This window comes from Rhipicephalus microplus, unplaced genomic scaffold (genome assembly GCF_043290135.1).
Source record: "Rhipicephalus microplus isolate Deutch F79 unplaced genomic scaffold, USDA_Rmic scaffold_18, whole genome shotgun sequence".
Taxonomy (NCBI): domain Eukaryota; kingdom Metazoa; phylum Arthropoda; class Arachnida; order Ixodida; family Ixodidae; genus Rhipicephalus; species Rhipicephalus microplus.
Window position 1 is genome coordinate 2,135,331 of NW_027464591.1, and position 27,730 is coordinate 2,163,060.

The window sequence follows — 27,730 nt, forward strand, 5'->3', positions numbered from 1 at the left end:
ACGCTCAGAAAATATCGCTTTTTTTTTGTAGTGGTCATGTCCCGGACAATGCGCTGTAACAACACGTCAAAAGTACACATTAAAAACTGCCGCATATACGTTTTTATTACTGTTGTTGGCAGGATATTACGTATGTACAAGTATGCTGCTCGCCGTTTGGTCTGGCTATAAATGAAACACGTGAATCTATCTCGTCAGCTTTAGCCTGGTCATATACCCAGAGAGGTCGCAGATGGGTTGTTCGTCCGTCGTAGTGCTGCAGCAGCTGCCTCGCTCACTTGCTTGCGCGTCACACTGAGGAAGATTTGCTCTAGTGAAGTGTCGGTGATATAGAAGTCCTGCAGCTTGAAGCGCTTCTTTATCCTTGCCATGCGGGTGAACATCTCGCTCCAGAGCATCTGAATCCGAAATACCCGGAACTCAAGCAGTCCCTGCACTCCAGAAAAGAAGCGATGCGGCTCTTTGAAGTTCGATACTATTGGCACAAAAGTGCTCCCATTTCTGATTTTGTGTCAACGACCCGTTCGTTACACGCCTAACAATTGCCTAGCACAGGTTGTGCCGAGATATCTCGGAAAGTTCCCAAATAATTAGAATCCTGCGATAAGATTACGCGCACATTGCTAATGTTAGAGTTTATCCTAGGACTAATGCAGCCACCAACAATGCTCCAGGAATATTTCAGGTTACAAGCATGAATGCCGACCTGCTTTACAGGCATTTGTGCTTGTGAATACAAAATACATTATGGTTGTGCACCGTGTCGAAGGCCCAACGCCGCCGATATTTCCTCGCGAGCATACGTCGATCCCAGACCCAACATTGATGTCGACCAGTGACATTGATATCGACCAGTAACCTCGGTTGTCATGACACATGGTGCGCAGCAGTGTAAACGCTACTGAATGTTATGGGTCGCGTGCGCCCTTCTGGCATTTGTGTATATGAAATGTCGCTACCATCGATTGCATACCAGGCGTCTGCCACCAGCTCCTTCACTTCCTCCGTTGCCGCCACAACAAAGTGATCCTGCTACCCTTCCTCTGGTTCTCTTTTACTTCACTGTACGCCTTAGAGCTAATTAGATCACTTGACGATCGATGAGGTTGCGCGCCGTTACGCATTCAGTATCAATATTTTTCTTGGCACAAGTTCAACAATAATTGTTTTCTCCAACGTCACAATCACGTGGCATTATCTGATTCATACAATCTTTAAAAGCACTCCTTCATGACAAAATGGTTTTTAAAAAATACGAAATATAAAACAACGCATTTTCGTTAGAAGCATTTTGTAATGCGTGGCAGAATCTTAAAATTCCACCAGGGGTCAAAACGTGCACATTTAAGAAGTACGCAGCTGCGCCGGTACGCGTGCAACCTTACGGACTTATTATCAGGTATTTCGGAAAATTTAAATCGAAAAAAATATGTCGTAGAAGGCACTTTGAAGCAGAATTTGCTGTAGGCATTCTAGGATTCCTTGGAACGGTCAGTCATACACCTTCAAGTATTTCTCTCTAGAAGTGTGCTTGAAGCGAAGCTATACAGCGTTCTTCAGCTTTTCTGCATGAACGCATGTACAGCTGTCAGCACCTTTACCTTGAACGCTCCGGCACGTGTCCTCAGCTTGCTTGGACTGAGGTCAACACCACCAAGCGTTGAAAATGATATTGTTACACAAGGCGAGGTGAATTAATGGGGGTTTTTAATGGGCCGTGAGTCCGCGATCACCGTATAATGATGATGATCTCCACCGCCATGGCTCGTACCCACTCAGAGGGATCGCAGTGGAGGCAACGTTGTCTTCATTCTCTACCCGCGCTTCCCTTGTTTTTCCTGGTAGTGAAACTTCTTATCATTCCTCCGGTCTCAGACGAAGCCCTCTGGGTGAGTCATCCTTGCATACTCCATGTAAACGGCTTCAGGCGGGCAACATGCGTCACCTCTGTCTTGCTTGAACGTCGGCCACTAGTGGTGACACGTGCAATTTCATAGTTGACCTCGCTTAAACGATGAAGTATCAAGAAAGGACCGGCGTAGTGTGCCAGTAGCTTTTGGCTCAAGCCACGTCTGCGTATTGGGGTCCACACCCACACTAGATCACCGGGGGCATAGGTTACATGCCTGTGTTGACTGTCGTAGCGAGTTTTGGAGGACTCTTGCGCTGCCAGTGTACGTAGGCAGGCAACTCGACGTGTCTCTTCCGCACGACACAAAGTTTCCGCAATTGTTAAATCGTCATGGACGACAAAAGGAAAGATAGTGTCCAGCGTATGTCGAGGTGAGCGATCGTGGAGCAGATAGAAAGGGCTGTAGCCTGTCGTTTCGTGTTTCGACGTGTTGAAGGCGTACGTGACGAATGGTAAAACTTCATCCCAGTGTTTGTGGTCGGAGGCGACGTACATTGACAACATGTTGATCAACGTTCGGTTTGTGCGCTCGGTGAGGCCCTTAGTTTGTGGATGATACGCAGTTGAGTGTCGAAACTTGGAAGCACACAAATGAAGTAATGATTCGACAATATCAGCGGTAAATTGTCGTCCACGGTCACTTATTATCACGCGAGGAGGTCCGTGTCGGAGGATGACTGAATTCAACAGGAACTCCGAAACCTGGAATGCCGTCGCGGAGCATAAGGCAGCCGTCTCGCAGTACCACGTCAGGTAGTCGGCGCATACAATTATCCACCGGTTACCTTTTGAGGAGCGTGGAAATGGTCCCATCAGATCGATGCCGACCTTATCAAAAGGGGAACCGGGAGGCTTTACAGGTTGCAAGTGACCAACTGGACCCGAGGAGGGCCGCTTGTGGCTCTGGCACTGCATACAGCTGGCCACGTAGTTCTTAATTGTCTTGCTCCATTTCGGCCAATAGAACCGCTCTTTCGTGCGACAAAGTGTTCGTGCGGTGCCTAGATGGCCAGAGGTGGGGTCGTCATGCGTGAGACGCAGAACAGACGTTTGGAGAGACGCAGGAACAACTAGCAGAAAGCGGGTGCCCGTCGTGGACAAGTTTCTCTGGTAAAGAAGACCATTTTGGACGCAGAATCGGCCTTCGCTTTATGAATTTCTCGCTCCAGGGAAGAGAGCTTTCAAGCTTGGGTCATTACGCTGCTCAGCGGCGAAAGTCACGGCATCGGGAAAGCCAGACGACAGCGAAGCGATAAGGTGGTCAAAGTTATCGCCTTCACAATCTGTCGATGGTAGCGGCATTCTAGAGAGGCAATCCGCATCAGCGTGTAGACGGCCGGTCTTGTATGAAATGGTGAAGACATGTTCTTGCAAACGAATGGCCCATCGTGCGAGGCGGCCGGATGGGTCACGAAGGTTGACCAGCCAACACAGGGAATGGTGATCTGTGACGATAGTGAACGGGTGACCATAGATGTATGAGCGAAACCGTACCACGGCAAAGACTACCGCTAGGCATTCCTGTTCGGTCACTGTGTAGTTGCGTTCAGGCTTGCTTAAAGAACGACTTGCGTACGTCACAACGTGTTCCTTCTTGCCAGAACGCTGAACGAGAACAGCACCGATACCGATGCCACTTGCGTCTGTGTGAATTTCCGTGGGCGACGAAGGATTGAAGTGCCGAAGTATTGGCTGCGAAGTTAACAAACACTTCAGCTTGTGAAAAGCGGCATCGCACTCGGAGGTCCACTGAAACGGGCTGTTCTTGCGTAGAAGGCTCGTCAGGGGGTGAACGACACCCGCAAACTTGGGTACGAACCGGCGGAAATACGAGCAGCGCCCAATGAAGCTACGCAGTTGTTTCACAGATTTAGGACGCTCGAACGATTCAACGGCCGCTGTCTTTTGCGGGTCAGGTCTAATGCCATCTTTGTGGACGAGATGTCCTAACACCAATGTCTGTCGCTCGCCAAAGTGGCACTTTTTTAAATTCAATACAAGGCCAGCTTTTTCAATGCAGCTGAGCACGAGGTCTAGGCGAGTGTTGTGCTCCTCAAACGTATGGCCGAAAATTACATCATCAAGGTAACACATACATATATGCCATTTTCAACCACGCAATATAGAGTTCATAAATCTTTCGAATGTCGCAGGAGCATTACATAATCCGAATGGCACAACGTTGAACTCGTAAAGTCCGTCGGTCTTAACAAATGCCGTCTTTTCTTTGTCAGCTGCGTGCATCGGAATTTGCCAGTAACCTGATCTCAGGTCGACAGATGAAAAGTAGGACGCGGAATGCAGGCAGTCAGGAGCGTCATCGATGCGCGGCAGTGTATAGACGTCTTTCTTGGTAACAGAATTCAGTCGGCGGTAGTCAACGCAAAATCTCCACGTACCATCCTTCTTCCTCACTAGAATGACGGGAGCAGCCCACGTACTCGCCGATTCCTGTATTATTCCCTTTTCCAGCATCTCTTGAACTTGCTCGTTGATGATATTGCGCTCCAATGGTGCCACTCGGTAAGGTTTCTGCCTAATGGGATGCGCCGATTCGGTGTGGATCTGATGAAGTATCCGGGACGCTGGGATTAAGGGCCTTTGGCTGTGTTTAGAAAAATCGAACACTTTCGAGTGCTTAGAGAGAACGTCGAGCAGGGTATGACGTTCGCTTTGGTCAAGTGACTTGCTGACCATTTGTAGCAATTGGGCATCTTCTGAACCTTCTAAGCCTAGATGTTCATTTTGGCTTGTAGCATCAACAAGCGCAACCAGCGTCATACATGACTCGGGTCTAAATACTGCAAGTTTCACGCCGGCTGGCAGAATTGCAGGCTTCATGGAACTGTTCATAGTCCACACACCTGCCCGTCCATCAACGACTGACACTATACAATGGGGAATGAGAATGTTCTTTTTCAGGCATGCCGAGGGAATTGGTTCGAGCGTGGCGTCAAACGTGCCACAGTTGTTACTGGAACATGTCACAGGAACACACACAGCAGAAAATGCAGGAACGACTTTATCCACGGAGACGAAAAAGATGCATTCCTCCGGACAAGAATTTTCCAAGAGCGCCGTTGGGAAAGTACCGTGTATAGAAAGATGTCCACTTCTGCAGTCTACAGTTGCCCCACACTCACACAAGAAGTAAATACCCAAGATAACGTCATGTGTAGACCGCGGAATAACCGCGAATTCTGTGCAAAACACCTTGCCACACAGCGAGACGTCCACAGTACAATATCCCACCCGACACAACACGTCACCACTTACACCACGAAATGTCACCCCACGGTTCAGGCAAAACATCACTTTTGGTCCTAGCAGGTTCTTAAAATTTACACTCATCACCGAGACTGTCGCGCCTGTATCCACAAGTGCCATAGTAGCCACTTCATCGACACCCTTACGGAAACGCCATACATGGCCCATATATAAGTTATATCTGGCCATATATAAGCATATATGGCAGCATATGTGGCCATATATAGGCATATATGGCCGCATATGTGGCCACATATAAGCATATATGGATGTATATCTGGCGGAGTCGGTTCATGTATGGGGTTATATACGGCCATATATGACGCGGTTGGCCCATATAAGGAGTCAAATCTGGCCAAATAAGGCACGGCCACACCATATATAACATATCAAGTGGATCCTTATATGTGGAAGTGCTCTGTTATTTGGGATGAACCACGTATATATTTAGCAACGTGATCACACTTTTATGCGAATTGTAATATATAACAATTTGTACACAAAGCTGACCTGCTTGTTTTTCATAACAATAGGAGTATTAAATATATATGTTGTTTCTGCCATGCAAAAAAACCGAAATTTCAGGTCAGCTTTGTGTACGTGATAGTTGCAACTCAGTTGAATGCATATATGCATGCATTCGTGTAATTTAACTCGTACATTTTTCATAGCATTTAGGTTTAAAACAATAAGTTGCAATTAATACGACGTAAATAATGTATACAAGAGCAGACATGTTTTACGAGGAAGGAATCGTGTCAAGTCGCAAAACGTATTGAAGCTTCCGAACCTCGCTATTATTATAGAGCCATCCTATATAGTATTATGTAAAGACAAAATGCATGCAACTTATATCGTTCACATTAATGCATTGTTTAAAGTGGCAGCAAGAAAGAGTAATTTCAATGCACTTTTAGCTTCCACATCGGTGGACAAAATTTCTGATTATTTGAAAGTTTTGATGGCTATATGCTCCCTTCATATAAAAAGATTTTTCTTAATCCTGTTGACCCCTCATCTGCGATTGCTTTCAGCAGCCATTCACTATAATTGCATGCGCAGTGCAATGTTTAAGGGAGTATTTTCAAAAACAAAAAGAACTTACGTGAATGCAACTTGCAGGCACTATTATGATTACATTCAAGATGGAAGTTGTACTAATTTATTGCAAAAATACATCTTGCGTTTCCTTTGGCTACGTATAATGTTCCTGGCTGTGCACATAGTAAATTTATCGAAAATTTTATGATTGCACAAGTGAACAAATAATTTAGTATAATGTTTGCAAGCGTCAAATAAATCTCACGTCATAGACATGTACGTTAAGAAAGGTGCAACTGACTCACACGTGATACATATTTAATGGACCATGTAATGAAATGCTGAAGCTTTATAGCAACATTTAACGTAGGCTGCCGAATTCACAAAACTTCTATTTTGTGTCGGTGTGTCATTACTTAGTCGAGGTCACTAAAGGGCACGTGCCATCATCAGGATTAGCCTAAACATTGCCTTGTGAATACAATTAGTATGACACATTTTTTGCGGGCTGGCGTGATACCTAAGCCAAACTCTACATTATGTAAACAGCCCCTTGTTGTGCAGGCGCATAACGATTCAAACTGCTTGCGAACATATCCTTTCAACACCAACACGGTAGTGCACTTACTTATAAGATATGTATGCCGGTACATACCCACCAAACTGCGCAAGTGCACACTCACGTATAGAGATTCATGGGCACCCGGACACTGGCATTTCATTCAATGTGGCTAGATATTTTCGGCCATGTCAGAATGGTATGAGTGTATTATTATTATTATTATTATTATTATTATTATTATTATTATTATTATTGTTGTTGTTGTTGTTGTTGTTGTTGTTGTTGTTGTTGTTGTTGTTGTTGTTGTTGTTGTTGTTGTTGTTGCTGTATTTCGCAAAACGCCCAACAGCAAATCCATATGCTGTCATACTGCGTCGTTATGTAAGTTTTTTGAGATCAGTTATCTTGGTGTTCTTTTTGATAGCATGCTGAATTTTTTCTACTTGCATTAAATGTGCTGCCATGCGAGGCCTTCATTCTCTTCCTGTTGGCTCAACATCTCGCGAGAATCCGGTTCTTTTACAGCCTTCTACAAATTGTACACCGCGATATGTCGTGGTCAACTTGAGTACATATGCATATTTGATTTGGAATGGCCTTGCTAAATCCAACAGTAGCGCCACTGAGTGAGTCCAGAAAAATTTCATAAGTATTTACCCTCATCGTTTCACTAGAATCCTTTCAACACTGCTAGAATATTATATTTGCCATCAGTTAACGGCCGGCAAAATCGCGCTGAGCTGTTATTTCTTTACAAGCTAGTTCAGGGTGAGATATTCTGCCCTTCTCGGTTGTAATAATTTTGAAACTCCGCGTAAGTTATCGAGAGAGAATCTGCCGTTGCATGTACCTGCCAGCTTCTTTCAACACTCTATCCTTTACAGAATACCGAGTCTATCTAACGTCAACTTTCTCAATTCGTTATGTTTTTCATAGTCTACAGTCATTTTTTTTTGTCAGTGAGGGCTGCCCTGTCCTAACGTAGCTTTGCACATGCACAGATTCTTCCCTTTTCCGTCTTTCAGGAAGCCTTCGCCACGGTTATGTATATTCTACATTATTTTTCAGTCCGATTCCATGAATATCTACTCTTTTATTTGTTGTTTCCATTGTGCGTTGATTTCTTTTCGACTGCTCGTTTTTGCTCTTTTTTTGCATTTCTGTGGACAGTCTGTAATGTATTGTTTGTTTTTGTTTTCTTTTCGCGCGCGCCAGCATGAAAGACCCTATGGTTGTTCTTGGGTAGGTTAAAAAATGATTGATTATTGGTTGATTGAATATTATTATTATCATTTTAAATGCTTGCGAAATAAGATGAAAATTCCGCTGAAACGCGTCTTCGTAGCCAGCGTACACGAAGCAGCGATTTCAGCTCCACGGAATGCCTGTCTCAAAGGTCTTGCACGTGCAGCTTTCTGGGCCCACGGGAGGAAGTTGAAGTCCATTGTTCGAAAAAACTCGCCTGACTGCATTGATTGCAAGGGGTGCGCACAGTAAAAAAAATACAAAAAAGGGCGCCCGTCGGATGAGTGGACGCTTCGGAGAAAGTTGTTCGAAGAAGCGCGGCGCGTAGGCACCATGTAGCCCTGCCGTACGTGGCATACAACAGTCTGTCGACAGTCGACACAGCAGGAAAGAGAGTGCCGCGGCCCATTTCAAGTAATGACGAAGAAAATAGTTTGCACAAACATTCAGTCGTATGGTAATAACATTGCGTCAATAATAGTTAAAAAATGAAACGTCGTTCACCAATAAGCTCAGGAAAATTTAGTTCTAGTGAAAAGTGCGTAAATCATTGATCTCAAGGAGTAATGTAGTATCCATTGCAATATTCATTGTCAAGCCTGCGTGCACTGTATCCGTCCGCGTCATTGTTGTTTTTTTTTTTTTTGCTCGCTGGAGTCATGGGTGCCGTACGTGCTGATCGAGTTTGTTAATTTTCATTCCTTTTGCTCTTATTTCGTGTTCAACTACTGCTCCAATTTACACAAGATAATCGCGCAGCTCTCAGGAATCTACTTCGCTGTACGTGGCGAAATTGTGGACGGACGTGGAAGTGTTTTTGTGTGCGTGTGCGTCTGTACGCTGCTGGATTGGCGATTGTCAACTTTTCGTGCGAGAAGAAAATGGATACCCACGCTTGCGGGCAAGCGTTACTTCAAAACTTCTTCCTAAAGCAGTACGAATGTACGTGGTGGCTTTAAGGTGTGAATAGGTTATCAGGATTAACAGGCTCCTTGAAAGACAAGTCTCGGTTAAATGTTGAGGTAAGTTCATCATTTTCATTACCTTCGCACGTTGTTTATAAATATTATGATAACTCGAAAACATACCACATTGCATGCTTGCTGAGTAAATAACTTTATGCTAATCGTGGTTACGTCATTGGGCTGTTTTGTTGAAGCGATACGACAACACTTTCTTTTTTTTTCACTTGATGCAGACAGTGCTCTATTTAATCAAAAAATCTACGCCAGGAAAATGTTGGTTTTGTGCCATTGTACTTTTTATAAATATATTGATGTAAATATACTGCTGTTTTATTTTTCTCATTTTAACGCTTGAAGAAAAACCAAGGATAAATTACAACTTGCGCAATTACAAATAAAAAAGAGTTGCATATCTCAAACTCCAAGGGTGTCATGAGATTTATGAGCCCACGTTTGAATTTGTCTTGCGTTTGAGTTTATCTTTCTTCGTCTACGTTCTACTTGTTTTTATATTTACGTGTGTTTTGATAAGGACACGCAGTTAAAAATTTTGTTGCTAGTTTGATTCTTCAAAGCAGGGTGCTATGTCACGGATCCAAATGGAAAAACTTAAGAATAGCCCGTAATTTAGTTTCCGCCATCTACAACCAGGGTGATATAAGTGTAAATTTGACTGCAATGCGTATATCACAGGCGACATTATCGTTACTGATGTCGCAAAATCGCGTGGTTATCTTGAGGAACTGCGCATACCCGCATACATAGTTACACAAAATAATGTGATGTCACGTTTTAATCCGTGAGCACTGTAGATAGTTTTACGCAAGCCGACAAATAAACTGGTATGATGCATTAGGGCTTGCAATGTGTGAAAAAACTGGGGGACCGTTAAGCTCCGTTTTTCACAGTTGAACGTGATAGCAGTATTGATCCTGTTTCTTGTGCGTAATTCAATCACTCAGTGTGTACTCTTTATTGCATGATGCTACTTGAACAAATTTAATTGTGGAATAGTACTGTGTAATTGAGAAGGTTGAAAGTGTCTCAATGAAGGTTTCGCACATGGCTGCGTTTTGTGTAAAAAAAGGGTAACATAGTTTAAAGAACAAGAAATATTATGTAATTACTGAGTTGCGCCAAAAAAATTGAAATACAAAAGGAAGACACCTAGACGCAGCACCCACTGACAACTGAAACATTGTTGGAGAAAACAGACATACGTATATATGCGGTTACGAGAACACGTGCGGTGAAAGAAAAGGATTAGATGAGCAGACAGATTGTATAAATGATGCGCTTCCAGGAAAGCTACCTCAGTAGCAAGCAACATAAGTGAGAGTTACGTGACACATGAATCCCCAGCTTTGTTTATGAAATACGCCTCTCCGATTTCCCGCGCTATACCGTGCCACTGAATTTAGCTTTAACTACCGTATTCCAAACAAGGGCGCAGCCACACTCTCTACAGTATGATGATTGGTTAAAGAATGGTTGTTAATTCCTTTAAAGAAGCTTCGTGATCTACAATTATATAAATAAATTCTAAATAATACTTCCCACACAACAGCGCAGTGCCGTCCACCACACGATGTCCACACTGTGAAAGAAAATGATCAGATGTCTGCTTATCTAATCATTTTTTTCCACCTCACGTGTTGTCGTAATCGCATACATATGTCTGTTTTCTTCAATAAAGTTTCAGTTGTTAGTGTGCGCTGTGTCCAGGTGTCTTCCTTTCGCACTTCAAATTTTTTCGCGCAACTAAGTTAAGATGAAGTACCAACTCGCCCAGCAGAACGTGCTTCTCAATATAATGTGTGTAAAATGTTTTAGAACTTTTTGCACCCACTACGCAGTCGTGAGGAAATACGTTCAGTAACCAGTGTGCCTTTTGTAATGGTTGGCTGTCATAAGACCACGAAGTCACTTTGGTAATAACGTGCTGTGATGCTTGATGACAATGCACGCTTGTATTATGCAAATAGCTGCGATATTAAATGTGTTGTAAAACCTGCATGCAGGATATATGTATTTATTAAGCATGACAGTTATTTTCCTTGCATTTACAACAAGAGGAACTTATTCATGCTTTATTTCCAAGCAGATGCATAGCTGTGTTGTAGAGCACTTGCATGCCATGCAAATTGCCTGCATGATTTCGATCATCACTCAAACCCGAAAATTTATAATATTTGTTTTATTTGCATTCTCTCAATTTTCGATCATTGACAAGACGATTTTTCATGGAGAGCCACCGATGCCTACACCGGAATTTCTGCAGAATGAGCTCTTTACCACTGTTACGTTAATGATGCATTATTGGCAAAATGGAAAGCGGATTACGTTTACAAAGTACATTTTTAGTGTCCCGTTGGCAAGAAATATTGTTAAATGCCTCCGTTCCCACGCGCACAGAGACCTATAGACACGAGTTTTAGCAGTCGTTCTATAGGTCATTAGTCACAATACTTGTACATAACAAGCTTGCATACCAATCACTTTCGACCGAACTTCTTAAAAGTTGATTATCAACTCATTTAAGTTATTCAATGCACACGCAGTTCATACGGTCAATAGCAAGTCATATTTCGTTTTGACTGACTATGGACGCTCCATTGACACGTGTCAATGGAGCGTCCATTGACACGTGTACACGAGAAACTTTTCTCGTGTACACGAGAAAAGTTTCAAACATAACACACTGTGAAAGATATCTTTACGAAACTCAAATTGGGTTCTTTTATGCTATTTATTTTTGTCAAGTCGGAATCGATAAAGCGGAATATTTACTTGCGCCGTACTAAGTCCCAGACCGTGTTGACCATAGGTTCAAGATAAGAATAATCGCATGCAATTCTGACGTGTTTCAAAATGATTTGTTACCAAAAAAAAATTACAAGATGGAACCAGCTGCCTTCTAGCATTGCCTCTACACTCCCAAATTTTTGTTTTATTTCATGTTAGAATTGTTCCGATTTATATGTTAGAACATGTTCCGATTTATATATGAATTTCTCTTGCAGATTGTGATTCAGGTGACCTTGATTATTTGTTTGGCTGACTATGTATTTTTTTGTATTCTACTTTTCGTAAATGCTCCCCCAATGTAATGCCAATTGGTGCTGTGGGTAATGAAATAAATAGATAAATAAAAAAGTGTCGATAAGTAAGCAATAAATTTAAGCACAAAGAATGTATCTCTTCAGGAAAAGTGGACTAACAGTGACATGTGCCCACCACAAACTTTAAATATGATGCCAAGTTACATTTTAGCAAATTGTTGTTGAGAATAACTTGAGATATATTGAGGATAACTTAATTGAACAAGAATGTTCTGGGGTATGTACTGCCTTTGTTTTGGAGATGATAGTGACTGCATGCAGACCTTTCAACAAACAGGTATATTTCTAGCTGAAGAATGATTTGAGCAGCTATATTTTTTGCCGGTGACACAGGCTGAACTAATATAGATGAATCATATTTGAATGGCTTTATATAAAGGTATCCATATAAGGCCATATATGAAAGCACGGATGCCTCTATATATAGCCATATATGGCCATATACAGCAGCACCCATATATGGGGATATAAGGCCCATATATGGCTATATCAGGATTTGAACATATCAGTTTATATACGGCCCATATATGGGGATTCCGTATATGGGCCAGATATGCCCAATTCCTGATGTAGCCATATATGGGGATTTTTATATAAGTCCATATATAGGATTTTTGTAAGGGCAACTACACAAACTTTGTTCTTCAACATAAACGCTGACGGGGGTATATCTGTAGATAGCACTTGTGATCTTGCGGCTTCACCCCCACTGGCCGCACCGACTAGTTTTCCGGCGGCGGTGTACGTGCGCGTCGCCGTGGCGACGGTGATCGTGGAGCACGGGGAGCTGAAGGTGGCGTCCAACTTCGATCAGAGGCCGGCGAGGGGTAGCGTGACTCGGTAGGTGCTCGTGGTTTCCGTGACGTGGAGTGCGGATAGTCGAAATGGTGATACAAAGGCCAAGACTGTCGCTGATATGGGCGGTGGTCACAAAAACGTGCGATACGACCCGGGACGCCACAGTTGTAGCATACCGGAATCGGTCGAGGGGCACGTGGCTGCCCAGAGTAACGACTCCTCTCGGAAGGCATGGGATAGTGGTGCCGCCCTTCAGGGGCACTGTATGCAGGCGATGTTGGGTAAACAGGCGGGCGAAAACTTCGTTCGTAGTTGGGAGTTGGATGACGGGGGAATCCAGCCTGCCGTGTGCCTTGATATTCATAAGCGTCTGCAGCGTTGATCGATGGTTGCCATGGTGGAAGAGAAACAGGAGTCCGCACACGTTCTGGTTCGTTTACGTACACATCCTGAAAATCACTGAGGCGATGATAGGTCTGCTGAGATCGAAGCAGCTCTTCTCTGACAATCTGCCATATGGTCAAAACAAGCTCGTTAGGCGGCACTGTTTCAACACTAGCAACAGTGGGGACGTTGGACAGACGGCCGAATTTAGGAGAAATTCGTCGCATCTTGAGGGATTCAAAGGTACGACAATGCTTCATCACGTCAGACACGGAGTTCAAGCAGTCTTTCCCAATTAAGAAATTATACACGTCTTCGGCTATACCCTTGAGAACGTGTCCAACTTTGTCTTCTTCAGACATCCTCCCATTCACGATCTTGCACAGCTTCAATATTTCTTCAATGTATGTCGTACATGTTTCTCCTGGAAGCTGTGCCCTCTGAGACAATGTCTGCTCCGCGCGTTTCTTCTTTGCATCTGAATCACCGAAACACTTCTGCACTTCTTCAACAAAACGTTCCCAAGTAGTGAACATGTCCTCGTGGTTCTCGTACCACATGAGGGCGGTGTCAGTTAACGAGAATACGACGTGATTGAGCTGTTCGTTTGAGTCTCAGCCATTGCTTCTGCTCACCCGCTTGTAGTTCTTGAGCCACACGTCGCCGTCTTCTTCTGAGGTTCCGCCGAAGTTTGGCGGCACTCTGTAGTACGGCGCGGAACCCATCGGAGTTGGCCTCGAAGCGTTGGATGGCTGCTCTTGGGCCATTACGATCGATGAAGGTGGAAGTCCGGCGAGGCGGCGGCTGCGACGAAGTCCTGGTAGTGAAGCTCCCGTCTTTGGGTTCGTCCTACCCAGCACCTCCACCAAATTGTTACACAAGGCGAGGTAAATTAATGGGGGTTTTTAATGGGCCCTGAGTCCGCGATCACCGTATAATGATGGTGATCTCCACCGCCATGGCTCGTACCCACTCAGAGGGATCGCAGTGGAGGCAACGTTGTCTTCATTCTCTACCCGCGCTTCCCTTGTTTTTCCTGGTAGTGATACTTCTTATCAATATGTTTGTTGCAGTTAAGGATAGATGTAGCGCGCGTATGTTTCACTGAGCTTCATCGATTTACCAAGTCCCGGATCACTCGCCAGCGGCCCGCAGACGCCTCGGCTCATGGGCGGCTACGTCACAAGCACGTGATCTTAAAGTCCCGAACGGGCCTGATCGGCCTCGGGCCATCTGCGCGCTTCATGCTGGCTGCATCCGCTGTGGCATCTGCTATGTCAGGCTATGCCGTCTGCTCCCTCTATAGCTGTCACACAGGCCACAACGACGACCCGATTCCAACCTAAGCAGCAGTTAGGTAGTGAATAATACCTATTTCTGCTGTGATGCAACTTACTGTAAGTGAACTACTCGAGCACGTGCGCACCATAGACCAGTCCTGTAGTTCTACCGCTGTTTCTATTCGCGAGTATAACGCATGTTTGCCCGACTTTCGAGAATACGCACATCCTCGACGTGGCTCAGAACACCGATGACAAGAACTGTGTGCGCACAAAATGCGAAATCCAGAAACATGCAAGAAGCGGACAGCAAAGCAAAGAGAGAGCAAGAGCACGTCAAACATTTCTGTGTCTAACTTAAGGTGGCTGCACTGGCATGCGTCCAGCGCTGTCGGCTGCCAGCTGCCTGAAAGAAAACATTCGCAGAGTCCCGGGCCACCCGCAGGCCGCCAGGCACGCGAAAAAGCGAACATGCGCCCGAGCGATCCCGGACCAGTGGGTGGAGGTTCCAGTTCGTCCCCAAGAAAAAGGAATGTGGCGCCGGCGTCCAGGGCCGTACGCAGCCGTCCGGGACGTGTAAATCAATTAAGCTCACTATTACATTGCCGTTTCCAGTCTGCCTGACAAGTGGGTCGAATGCATTCACTTCGCATCCCGTTTTCGCCACGTTTCGCTCGTGTCTCTGTTATCGCGTGCACCCATGGCGTTTGTTGTCTTATATTTATCTCGACAATGAACCATTGCGTGCGACAGATCACGCAATTTTCGTGCAGGAAAGAACGCCATGGGCACGTGATAGCGTGGCCACGAGCGATACGTGGCAAAAACTGGATGCTAAGTGAGTGCATTCGACCCGCTGGCCAGGCACACTGGAAACAAAAATTTACTAGTGAAACAGACGCGCGCTGCATCTATCCTTAACTGCAGGAAGCATATCACTTTCAACGCTTGGTGAGGTGGACTTCCAAGCGAGTCGAGACAACGCGTCGGAGCGTTCAGATTAAAGGTGCTGACGGCTGTACAAGCGTAATAGGGTAGTTTGTGGTCCTTAAGTTTCATCCTTGACTACCTTGCTACGAAGCTCTGCAAGAGTTCCACGCACATATTTTTTGTACTCATAGAGAATGTCAAGCGGAACCTTATCTTGACGGTGGCATAGCCACAACGAATTAGGTTTATCAATTTTATGCTCTCATCCTGGTCACCACAATCACAATGAAATGGCGGCAAGTTCTCCTTGTACAGTTGACTTGAGTCCACATGAAATCAGAAGTGGGGCTCCTTAGTGTCTAGCAATCCTGACATAAATGACTAGGAGCTTGAGAGGGTAACTCTAGACGTTGTTTTAACGAAACTTGCCTCGTAGCTGTGCATAAGCTCCACGTCTTGGAAATTCTTCCTGACTTCCCGGGCCACATCTCGCTGATACAAGATGTCTTGTTTGCGGTCCGGGTATGTTTTCACGGTGATAGTGTAGCCCTGGCCGAACTTTTGTTTCAAGTGTGCCAGCGAACCCAGGCACTGCAGCCTTCCGTCTCCAAGAATGGCAATGCGATTGCATAGAAACTCCACATCTGCGAGGCTACAGATGACAGAGTTCAGAGCCCATTATTCATTACAGCGAAACAAGAATATTGCTTCGCAAATATACAGAAAAGTCCCAGTTTCGCCACAAGGGGGAATCAGTGAATGAAATAACAGCAAATTAGACTGTCATATGAAAACAGCCTAACCACTCGCACAGTTACTAAGCCTGGGTGCTACAGTAAACGAGGTGACCTTCGTTTCGTCTGTGGCTTCGATGCCCTGTGCGTCTAAGTAGGGCGTGTTACCGCCACCTTGCGGGTGGCAGCGAATAAGCCTCAGCCATGGCTTAATCATCTTCGCAGTGTATTGTGAGGGCAGCTCCGTGCTGGCAATTACTCCGTGTGTGCAGTTCTATTTGTGCCCTTCGTTATATACTTAGCGAGTTTTTAACAGATTGATTTAGTCCGCCAACACGAAATGCTTCCCTGAAGCTTCGACAGCAAGTGTGGTGTCTCGTAATTGTGCACAGCCTTAAAAAAAAAGAAGAGAAAGGTCTAGTGGTCCATTGTTAAAAACACTCGCTATATTGAACCACAGAGACCCGCAGGCAGAGCTTAGCCGCAGAAAAACAAAATATTTTTATTTATTAGTAAAGCAAAGGGCATATACGTCATCAAACATGAAACTTCAAGAAATTATCTTGACACTGCCGCGTTGGCAGTGTCAAGATAATTCCTACAAAAATATAACCACGCGATGACGTCACACGTGGTGGGTACATTCCCCCATAGGGTTAAGTTTAGGAAACTCTATGCATTCCCAACTAAGTTCCTTGGCGAGCATAATGTCCGAGATCAACCACATTTTGTCATTAAGACTTAACTAGGTCGTCAAATGGTGCCGTCATTCATGACATCATCGTTTGGGCAAAGGTGGGTCAATCATGGAGGCAGTGTTAAACCAGGTGGGTCGCTCCCATCTTGGAGGCAGTGCATAACTGCATTTAGTGCGCTAATCCCTTGGCGGGCGGTGGGACTGGTTTAATTATTCGACTGAGAAGAAAAAGATTGCTTTCGCCTTTCTGTAGGGTCAGGTGTATACATAAAAGACGCCGTGAACTATTTCCTTTCTGTACGCAAGCTGGGGATGAGGCCGGATTTTGCAACATCGCCAGCTGCACAAGTTAATTCTATTCACCTTAAGTTCATCGGAAAGAATACTTAAAATAATTTCGGTGACATTTTCGCCCGCGTTTTGCTGACATCATTTCTGTGAGAAAAAAACGACGTCCAAAAAATTCGCTGAACGCTGGCGCAAAGCGCTTCCGTTTTCAAAGATGTTGACCTTGGTTGGTTGGTTAGTCTACTCGATTTCGCCATGTATGGGTTAGCTCGAGTCTCTTACCTGTGAGAGGATAGCACAATAGAAATCTTCGTGCGCCTCTGCAGGGAGCTGATGTAGTTGACAATTCGCTTCCGCGAAAGGATTCCTATTCCGGAGTAAGGCTCGTCCAGCAGGAGCATCCTCGGCATTTCGATGAGCGACACGCACAGGCACAGCTTGCGCCGGTTCCCTGCGCTGCACATGCACGTGGCAGTAACGCATGTAGGCACCTGCACACTTTCATAAGCAGGCTTAGTGCTTTTTCAAAGACATATTCTTCACCAGTCGGGGTGTTGTAAGACGAGCCGCTCTGTCTATATTGTTTCTTAAGAAAACAATAAATTAATGAGGTGCTTTTGGCCAAATTATTGGGCGCGAAAAACAAGAGATTTCAGTCTGCAGCCTGACGAACATTTCACGAGGTCGGCTGCATTTAAAAAGAAACAGATTTGAGAACGCTTGAGCCCCACCCTCAAAAGAGCAACGCGATAGGAAAACTGGATTCCCCTGACCACTGCCTTCTCAAACGCTGTGCTAGCAGTGTGGCAGTTTGGGCTAGTTGGTATGACATGACGATAGCTTTAGCGTGAAAACAGAACGACAAAAAAGACAAGAAGGACACGAAGGACACGAGCGCTCGTGTCCTTCGTGTCCTTCGTGTCCTTCTTGTCTCTTTGTCGTCGTTCTGTTCTCGCGCTATAATTATCGTCGTGCTGTGCTAGCATCAGTTCTCGGCTCATGCCAGAACCATGCTGTAAGAAAATGAATGACTATGCGTGTAACGTTGGCCGTTTCAAAGTATCCTTGAAGGTATACAGTCAGTTCAGTTGTAGGGCCTCCACTACCCCATAAACTATGCCTCTTGCAAACATAGAAGGGCTCACTATGCTTCCGTAAGGCGACACGCGAACCTACGCAGCTGTATATTCGCTCCATATCCACGCACTCGGCTGTTCGCGTTTTACTTTATGCCACTAGTAGACTCATTGGTGACCTATGGCGCCACATTTAGTAGCTGTAAATATTGGACTAATTCAATTTTCAGACATTCCTGCGGCTTACACATAGGAATTACAAATTTCCCCTGAATAGTTGGCAAGCTGTATCATTCATTACAGAACAGGATGACCCAAATTTGTTCCAACACATCATGTCTTGCTACCAGCTCCAAATAGGCACTTTGATCACAGCCCTAATTTGGCCGGCATACTGACCTACTTTTTCCCAATTAAAGGTGACGCACATTGACTTGGCTGAAAGTAAGCTTCGCTTCTCCCTAATTAACGAAACAGAGTGGCAGAAGTGTAAATTACAATTGAATATGTATGCGCAGTAAAAATGAAGTTCAGGTAAAGGGCCAGTGGCAGAGAAGTGAACGAGATATTTAGTGTTGTGACGGGCAGATAGAAAAAAGCGTCGCAGAAGAAACTTGTAGCAAGAAAACAGACAGTGTCATGATTAGCTGAACAGTATATTCTTAAGTTTACGCCAATTCTTTTTAACGCGGCAGCGTTAAACAGCTTGTTTCACCGAAATCCAGGTGTCTGCATCGCAGTCGGCGGCGCCTTCATTGATTGTGAGGCGAAAATTGGCATTTTACGACCGTAAGAATTGAACATCAAGGCAAATAACTAATATACGATCTTCGGTCTGAGTGAACAAAAAAACCGGGCATGCTGCATAGCAGGCAAATGTTCTACCATTGCAGGGCTAATGTCATTTTCGTAAGAAAGCGCTATAAGAATTTAGAGAGAGGAGTCTCCTTAACGCATGTAATATATTGCATGTGAGAATTGTAGCAAAACTTCACGGTGTCTAAATATTTGACTTGCGCAGCGAGTGGGTGGTTTACACCAGCGAACCCAGCACAGAGTGTGTAACTCGGCAGGTGCACTCGCCACCTCATACAAACGCGTAGCGGCACCTTAATTTAAAAAAAAATGAAGGATTCGGTTTAGTGGAAATTTCGCAGCGCCACTTGCAGTTGCATTTACCTTCAAACAGAATATGTTACGAACACAAATGTTCCTTTCCTTGCGGTGCAACTGAAAGCGATCAGCACTGGGCCCAGTTGCGCTGTGGCATTCTGCTCTTGATGTTGAAGCTCAAGCAACGCCCAAGTTTTCATTTCTTTCTAAGAGCGTGAGTACTCGACCACGTGACGTAACTATAAGACGATCGAGTGCCGTAATTTGCGAAAATTGTGCCTACCTATACGTGCCGACTAGATGATCTCCGACGTCATTCAGATTGAAAATCTCCAGCAACGCCTCCACGTATTCTATGGTGATCGGAATCCCGCGCAGCCGGATGTACAGCATCAATGTCTCGATGCCCGTCAGAGCATCCAGCAGGGCGTTGCTTTGCGGGCAGTAGCCGAGGTGGCTCTGAAACTGTTGGGACGAGAAACAGCGTGAGTGACTTTAACGCACATACCCGAATTTTGGAACGTACATCTGCATAGCGCTGTTCAACGATAGTTGCGAAGTATCTGCCCAGAATAATAAATTACTGCAAGCGTGCTGCGCCTTAGTGCAAAGAAAACAAAAAAAACGCATCAACTGGCGTAGGCTATTCTCGAGTAATACTTTTACTAAAATAAAGGTGTAAATGAAAAACTTGATAAAAGTGAAGGAAGGAAGTTTGGATAGCTTGTTTTTGTTAACACAAAAATATGTATTCCCTAGGTCCCTCCACTGGCGTGTTTCTGTCATGAAGGTGATGTTATAAAAATAATTTACTGACACATTTCAAAAAAGAAATGACAGCATATCCACGGGATGAATGATGGAGAGTGGGGCGAAGCTGGATCTGCACACCGCTGCCGCGTCGCTTGGGCCTCCCGCTGTCGTACGCTGGGATCTTGTCGGCACTGCCTCACAGCTTCACAGCACGCTTCTGCCTCACACGATCGCACATCGGGGTTCTGTCTTCGAGCACGAGCCGCGACCGCCTTGCGCGCACGCCACTCTGCAACTTGGCCCATCCGCCGACCTTCTCAACACGCACGTGCGCCAAAACAGCTTTTGCTTTGCTACACCACGCCCCCTAGCGTACGGCACCGCCGACAAACACGCGATCGCTAGCGTCTTCGTGTAACGTCATTCCTATTTTCTCGCGCGCTCGCACATAGGGCGCAAGGCGCGCTCGCACATCGCGCCTTGCGCGTATGATACTTTTTTCGGCAAACCATGAATCATCCACTGGCCGCGTCCATCCGTCGTCTGGCTGTCTGTGTTTCTGACGCATACAAGAAAGAATGAACGGACACATGTACAAATCCATGAACGGACGGACGCATGGATGTACGCGCGAGAGGATGGATGGACGCATGAACGGACGGATGGACGCATGGACGAACACGGGGCTTGAGGCTTGGACGGATGGATGGACGGACGCACAGATGAACGCACGGATGAACGCACGAGAGGATGAACGGTCCCACGGATAGACGGATGTATGGACGCACAGACGCATGGACGGATGCACGAATGGACGGACGTACGGATGAAGGGATGGATGCATGGCCGGACGGAAGCGCGGAAGAAAGCGCGAAAGGAAGTGCGCACGGACTGATGGACGCTTCGCCCCCCTCATCATCACTCATTTCATGGATATGCTGCGATTTTTATTATTTATAATATTACAAATAACATCCTTTAGTATCGTACCATTTTCATTTTTCAGCGCATATGCATTTCGTTCAATGTACAAGTACCGCCCACTACGGCCGAATCAAGAACTAACGAGAGGTGGCTACATACGATTACGATGGGACGCTTACCCCACGCTTTAAGGAGCATCTCTCCTAAAATAAAAAGGAGAGCACAAGGCACTGTTGCGGAGCATCAAACCAGCAACCTTCCGATTTGCAGGGTACGACGCTAACCACTCGGCCACAGAACGTACGTTGTCAAGCTTGCTAATGGGAAGCCCTTTAGTAGACCTTGGAGCTCTAACTTCGGCGAGTTGTCGTCGTCAGTAGTGCGACGCGCTCGCGTTGGGCGCGCTAAGCTTGTCGCCTCTTGCGTTTTGTTGAGCACCCCCTGCACAGAGCGTGGTCTGTCCAGCACACGCGATTATGAGACTCGTGATTCGGGAGGACACAAAGGTCATTTCTTTTGCTGCCGCGGCCGCGTTTACGAAAAGAGCACGCTGCTCCCGCAGGAAAAATCACGAATTGAGGCAGTTATTCGCGCTTGTTCTGTGTAAAATTGTGTATTCGTTTCGTACGTAATTCTTTCTGTTTGAACAACGCACTTCAATGGTAGATCTCCAAAAACTGGTTGTCCACATTTGCCCTGTGCATGCTCATTTCATGAGTGCTTTTTGTGGAGGAGGGCGCTGCGAATTTCAAGCTCCTTGCCATTCTACGCGGGACTTCGCGATTCGTTGCTGTAGCATTCATTCATTCACCCCTTAGCGAAATAATGCACATTAAACGCTCAACTACCTCTGTGATGACATGTCTCACTTTTGTGTTATACCGATTCCTAGAACGATGGATCAGCTATGCTTTTTGACGAAATTCTGATGAAAACCACAGAATAATGAAACCAATGATTTTACAATTGCGTTAACGGTACTGTTTGAGGTGAACTTTATAGGTTGTGACAAAGATGCGGGAAAACATGTGGACGAAGAGACAACTTGCCACCGGCTGGGTGGAAAGTTGTCACTTGGCCGTTAGTGCTCTGTCCTATTGTGTCGGGCAGCTCAGCCCCTTTTTTTGTATTCCGTAAAGCGCTACACCTGTTCAAGTACAAACAACCGACCTGCTCAACCTTTAACACTTGTGGACCGAGCTGGAACCTATGGATTACGCACCCAATGCTCTTATTCATTGTGTTACAGAGTGGCACTTAGTGTGTTCGGGGGAAGAGGGGTATAAATTTACATGCACACCCTGGGAGTGTTGCCGCTTGCAGCCATAACGGTGAGGTTGGGGCCCTAGTTTGCCAGCGTGCGTCACTTAGAAAATGAACATTTTATTGAATGAGCAGCCGACCTATCAATAAGGCTTCGCATTCCGCATCATATCTCCTGAAACGCGACCCGCGCTATGACCCTCCTTGGCATCTTTATCTCCTATAGTTTCATTTTTATAAAGGTTGTGCCAAACGAAGAAACGAACTGAAGGCAAGCAGATTGGGCGAGTCAATGAGGTTTCATAATAAAAATTTCAAACCGTATCTCAACACAGGAGACAGGAAAGAAAAAACACACGCGGCGCAGAAATTGCAACTCTAAGTTCACGTTGCATGTTCAGCGCCGTTTGTGTATCTTCTTTTCTGTCGCCTGGGTTAAATAGCTGCTTTATATTTTTATCACGGAATAGACAAAACATCCAAGTTATGCTCATTTATTCATCGCAAGAATCCCACTCCGGCAGAATTTAGGCCTTCAGGTAGAATGGTAAATTTTAATGAAAGCTCGGCTGCCCATTCGTAAAAGTTATCACGGGATTTGATCCCCCAACCTACTATAGTCAGCACTCGAGCACCGTGGAGGGTTTACAGACTGGATAGATGCGCAGATTCTTTGCAAATTAATTATATTCATTGCCCTGATTCTGCCACCTTGCTTCTCACATTGCTTGGCAACATTGTGTGTGTCAAGTCATTCAGAAGCAAGCGACGGAAGTGATGGAACCGACGTACCACTAAAGCGTCCGCATTCTGCAAGGCAACAAGCACACGTGTTTGGTCAGCGCTTAGTTGGTTGTCCATGTGAATTTCCGCGCAATCTCAGTGTGCTTGCGATGAGCGCCAAGTGTCGCACTGTGGGCGACGCATGAATACCTTTGGCAGTCAGCAGTCGCAAAACACTCGCACCAAACGATTACCGCGGCTTGTACTGGCATGCTTTATGTTTCATTGACCCTACCAATGCAGAGTTAAATGCCATTATCTGCAAGTTTATGCATTGTTCCGATAGCGATCACAAACAGCTTTTTCCCATCCTCAAAGTTTTAGATCTGGCTTTTGTCCGAGTGCTGCGGCTACACAATTGGGCCTTTAGGATTGCCTGGGCAGCAATGTCATCTAGCGACGGAATACACAACCAGGAGAGCCCAAAACTGAGCAGGTTGTAAAGGTGGTTTATTGAAGGACTGAGCAAGCGGGTGGTAGCTCTAAACGAACGCAGGCGAACCCAGGTGACGGTGCTTGATCGCCGATCTCGTGCCTTTTTCTTGTGTTGATGATAGCTGAGCTGATGGTATCAACGTCTTTCTTATTCACTACAATTACCCCCGTCGAAAAAGTTGAAGCCATCCTGGCAATCTAACACGTGGGGACAAGCGGGTCAAAGTATATAGGGCTTCAGACGGTTTACGTGAACGATATCACGTCCACGCCAACGACGGTCGCTCGGTGGCGTGAGGGGTTCAATGGCGTAGTTCACGGGTGAAGTACGCTCTACCACGCGTTAGGGACCATGATAATTAGAGAGTAGCTTGGGTGATACACCAGGAGCGCAGGGCCGTACATGAAGCCATACAAGTGCTCCAGGAACGAACGTTGGTGCAGAACGATGGCCGTCGTCACGGGTCTCCTTCTGGCACTGTTGGTTGGATGTAGTAAACCGCTTGGCTAGCTTGCGGCACTCTTCTGCGTAACGAGCGGCTTCCGAGACAGGCTTGAATTCGGAGGGATCTGGCGAGTATGGCAGTAAAGTGTCGATGGTGTGCGATGGTTGGCGACCGTACAGGAGAAAAATGGGGAAAACCTGCTAGTGACTTGCGTAGCGATGTTATACGCGTATGTCACAAATGGGAGAACGAGGTCCCAGTTTGTTTCATCAGAAGCTATATGCGTAGCGAGCATGTCCCCCAGAGTACGATTGAACCGCTCAGTCAAGCCGTTCGTCTGTGGGTGGTAGGCTGTACTCTTCCGGTGAACAATACGGCACTGTTGAAAAAGTGCTTGTATTACATCGGAGAAGAAAACACGCCCTTGGTCACTGAGGAGTTCTCGAGGAGGACCATGACGAAGCACAAAACGATTGAGTATGAAAGTTGCGACGTCTTGTGCTGCAGCTGTGGGGAGAGCAGCAGTTTCAGCGTACCGTGTTAGATGATCCACTGCCACGATAGCCCATCGGTTGCCTGCCGTTGTTAACGGTAGTGGTCCATAGAGGTCGATTCCTACACGGTCGAATGGGCGGTCTGGGCATGGAAGCGGTTGCAATGAACCTGTTGCAGGATGTGGCGGGCTTTTCCGCCGCTGACATTTGTGGCAGACGCGAATGAACTGGCGGACGAAGGTAAACATTCCGCGCCAGTAATAACTTTTTCGTAGGTGCTCGTAGGTCTTGAGAACACCAGCGTGAGCACATTGCGAGTCGGAATGAAACGACGCGCAGATGGTAGAGCGCAGCGTTCGGGGAATGACTAGTAGCCATTTCCTACCATCTGCTGAATAGTTGCGCCGGTACAAAAGGCCATCCCGGATACTGAAGTGCGGAGCCTGGCGGCGAAGGGTTCGAAAGGTTGGAAGTGTCGGTGCCTAGGATAACGCGTAAAGAAGTGAAGCGATCCATGGGTCATTGCGTTGTGCAGAAGAGATGGTGTCCTCGTGAAGAGCTGACAACGTGTTGTCCGAGGAAACAGATGCAATGTCCGGGGATAGGGGAGATCGTGACAGTGCATCAGCATCGGTATGCTTGTGGCTGGAACGATATACAACGCGAATGTCATAATTTTGAAGCCGAAGAGGCCAACGGGCAAGACGACCCGATGGGTGCTTAAGCGAAGATAACCAGCATAATGCGTGGTGGTTCGTTACTACATCAAAAGCACGGCCATAAAGGTATGGGCGTAACTTGACAAGCGCCCAAACGATCGCTAAGCATTCCTTCTCGGTGACGCTGTAGTTTGATTCAGCCTTGGTGAGAGTTCTGCTAGCGTAGGCGACGACATACTTGGTGAATCCAGACTTGCGTTGCACGAGAACCGCACTCGGGCCTTTTTCTTGTGTTGATGATAGCTGAGCTGATGGAATCAACGTCTTTCTTATTCACTACAAGGTATACTTTACCGAAGAGGAATGGCGATTCCAGTTGGTCACCAACTGTGTCCGAATCTCAGTTGACATTGTCCGACGTCTAATTGGTACGTCTAATTCAATAAGGTTGAGAGCTGAGCTAGTTGGTAACTGATCATTATACCATATGGTTTAGAAGCCCACTTTTTATGGGACAAAATTGACAAGAAAGACACTACACTTGTGGTGAATGTCGTGTCTTTTCTCTTTTGTCTCTCTAAAAATGGCAGCATATCTACGGAGTGAATGATAGAGAGTGGGGCGAAGCATCCGTCCGTCCATTTCTTCTTGCTTCCGTCCGTTCATGCGTGCGTTTGTGTGGCCGCCCGTGCGTCCATCCGCCCGTCCGTGCGTGCGTCTGTTAGTGCATCCACACGTCCATCTGTGCGTCCGTCCATGCGTTCGTTCATGATTCCGCTCCTGCGTCCGTCCATGCGTCTATCCATCCGTGCAGCCATCTGTGCGTCCGTCCGTGCACCTGTCTGTGTGTCCGTTCGTCCACCTATTCAACACTTCTAGTACCACCATCTCGCATCTTCTCGTCATATATTTCTCATATAGACGTACCGCCATCCAGCAGACATTCCAAGGAATGAACGAGAGGAGGCACACACACACTTTCTTACGGTTTGCGCTTCATGTATACTTTCCACCTTTAACCTCCTCGTGTTCATGGTATATACTAGTCCACTGTATTCGTGGCACTACGGTCCAACGCTCGCTAAACCTTTCTAAAATCAAGGAGGTTACGCCCAGCGAGTATAACGTAGCAATCCTTTCTTGTCAGATAGTGTTCAATGTACATGCCAATGGCGGCTATGGGGAAACGAGAGAGAGAGGAGAATTGGGCTTTTAGTTAACGCGCACACTGCGAATTTTTTATTGTTCAAGAACGCACAAAAGAAATCTCCCACCGGCACCACCTTGGAGGTCAAAATGTAAGACTGGTTACACACTACTACTACTACTACGACTACGAGGGACGAACGGGCGCCACTATGAGGAGCTTCGCCCCTGTAAACGCGCTAATTAACAATACGGTATAGTGGTACGTGTGTTGCGGCGTGGTCACCTTTCCATTGAGCGTTTGCTCTACGCCGCTTTCAAAGATTTCATACTCCGCGCTGCGGCATGTTGCGATAGTTCCACTTTTTACCATATTTTACGGGACAAAGAGAAACTACTGCTTGGTTAAGTTTCCTTTTCGTGGGGCATTTCCATGCCTACTTGAACCTATTGTTAAACTTACCGAGTATTTCTACTATCAGGCCTGTGACAGGAGCGTCTCAGGAACGCAGAATCACTGCGACTACGACTTGATCGAAAATTGCCGGAGTTCACCTTTGACGCGACTGAACGCTACATTGTGCAGCTATGTGCAGCCAGCTGCCCAGCGTCATTAACCTACCTCGTACACATTACGCACGACGGACACGCCACCAGTGTATGCATCACCCTCCTGCGGCAGGATTTCGCCCGTCAGTATCTTGAAGGTGGTGGTCTTTCCAGCACCATTGACTCCGAGAAGGCCGAAGCACTCGCCCGAGCGCACGCTGAAGCTCAGGCCCTGCATCAGTGCAGATGACGTTCGAAATTGGTTTCATGCAGCAGTCCTTGTGAACATTCAATGCATATTCATACTATTTGTTCCCTTATTCAATGCGCACCACCCTGACCTTGCAATTGCAGCGAGTAAGAGTGTCCTAATGAAAAAAATTTCTCACCTCACGTGCCCGTTGCCTGACACAAGTATGAGGCTGTGAATGCAACGAATTTTTTTTTTATTACAGTTGACTTGTTCCTTGTTCAAGGAACCTTGCTCAAGGAAAATCCTTGTTCTTTTTACGTCCACCCATTCTAAGCTAGTCAATTGAAGCATTGCTTTTTCCGGTCTAAAAGCAATTCTAACTGGCTCTTGTCACCACCAGATAGAGTGCAGTTTCTCGCTCTTAGTTCACCGCCTTCAACAAGCAGGCTTTTCTAATCCCCTGCTAACTTCTATTGCCGAGGCTCTCCTAACGTTACTAAGATTGCCTGATAAGACACAAAGCAACAGTTAACTCAATAAGCCTCATTATAGCAAGGCTGTTATTCCCTACGTACACGAATTTTCCCATAGGCTAAAGAAGGTCGCTGGAAAAGGTGCCGGTTCCGGTGCGTGACACCACTTATCGTCTGCGCAGCGCATCGAATTGCGCG

At 46.0% G+C, this 27,730-nt stretch overlaps 1 protein-coding gene across 1 annotated transcript in view; it reads right to left on the reverse strand.

The window, feature by feature from the left end:
- Positions 1 to 209: 209 nt before the first annotated feature.
- Positions 210 to 27,730, reverse strand: part of LOC142785160 (phospholipid-transporting ATPase ABCA3-like) — a 68,478-nt gene continuing 40,957 nt past the window's right edge. The window contains exons 11-15 of the mRNA XM_075883615.1: positions 26,940 to 27,098; positions 19,698 to 19,879; positions 17,508 to 17,681; positions 15,936 to 16,158; positions 210 to 431 (exon numbers count right to left, since the gene is read on the reverse strand). Of these exons, the coding sequence (XP_075739730.1) occupies positions 210 to 431; positions 15,936 to 16,158; positions 17,508 to 17,681; positions 19,698 to 19,879; positions 26,940 to 27,098 (960 nt within the window). The remainder of the gene's footprint in view (positions 432 to 15,935; positions 16,159 to 17,507; positions 17,682 to 19,697; positions 19,880 to 26,939; positions 27,099 to 27,730) is intronic.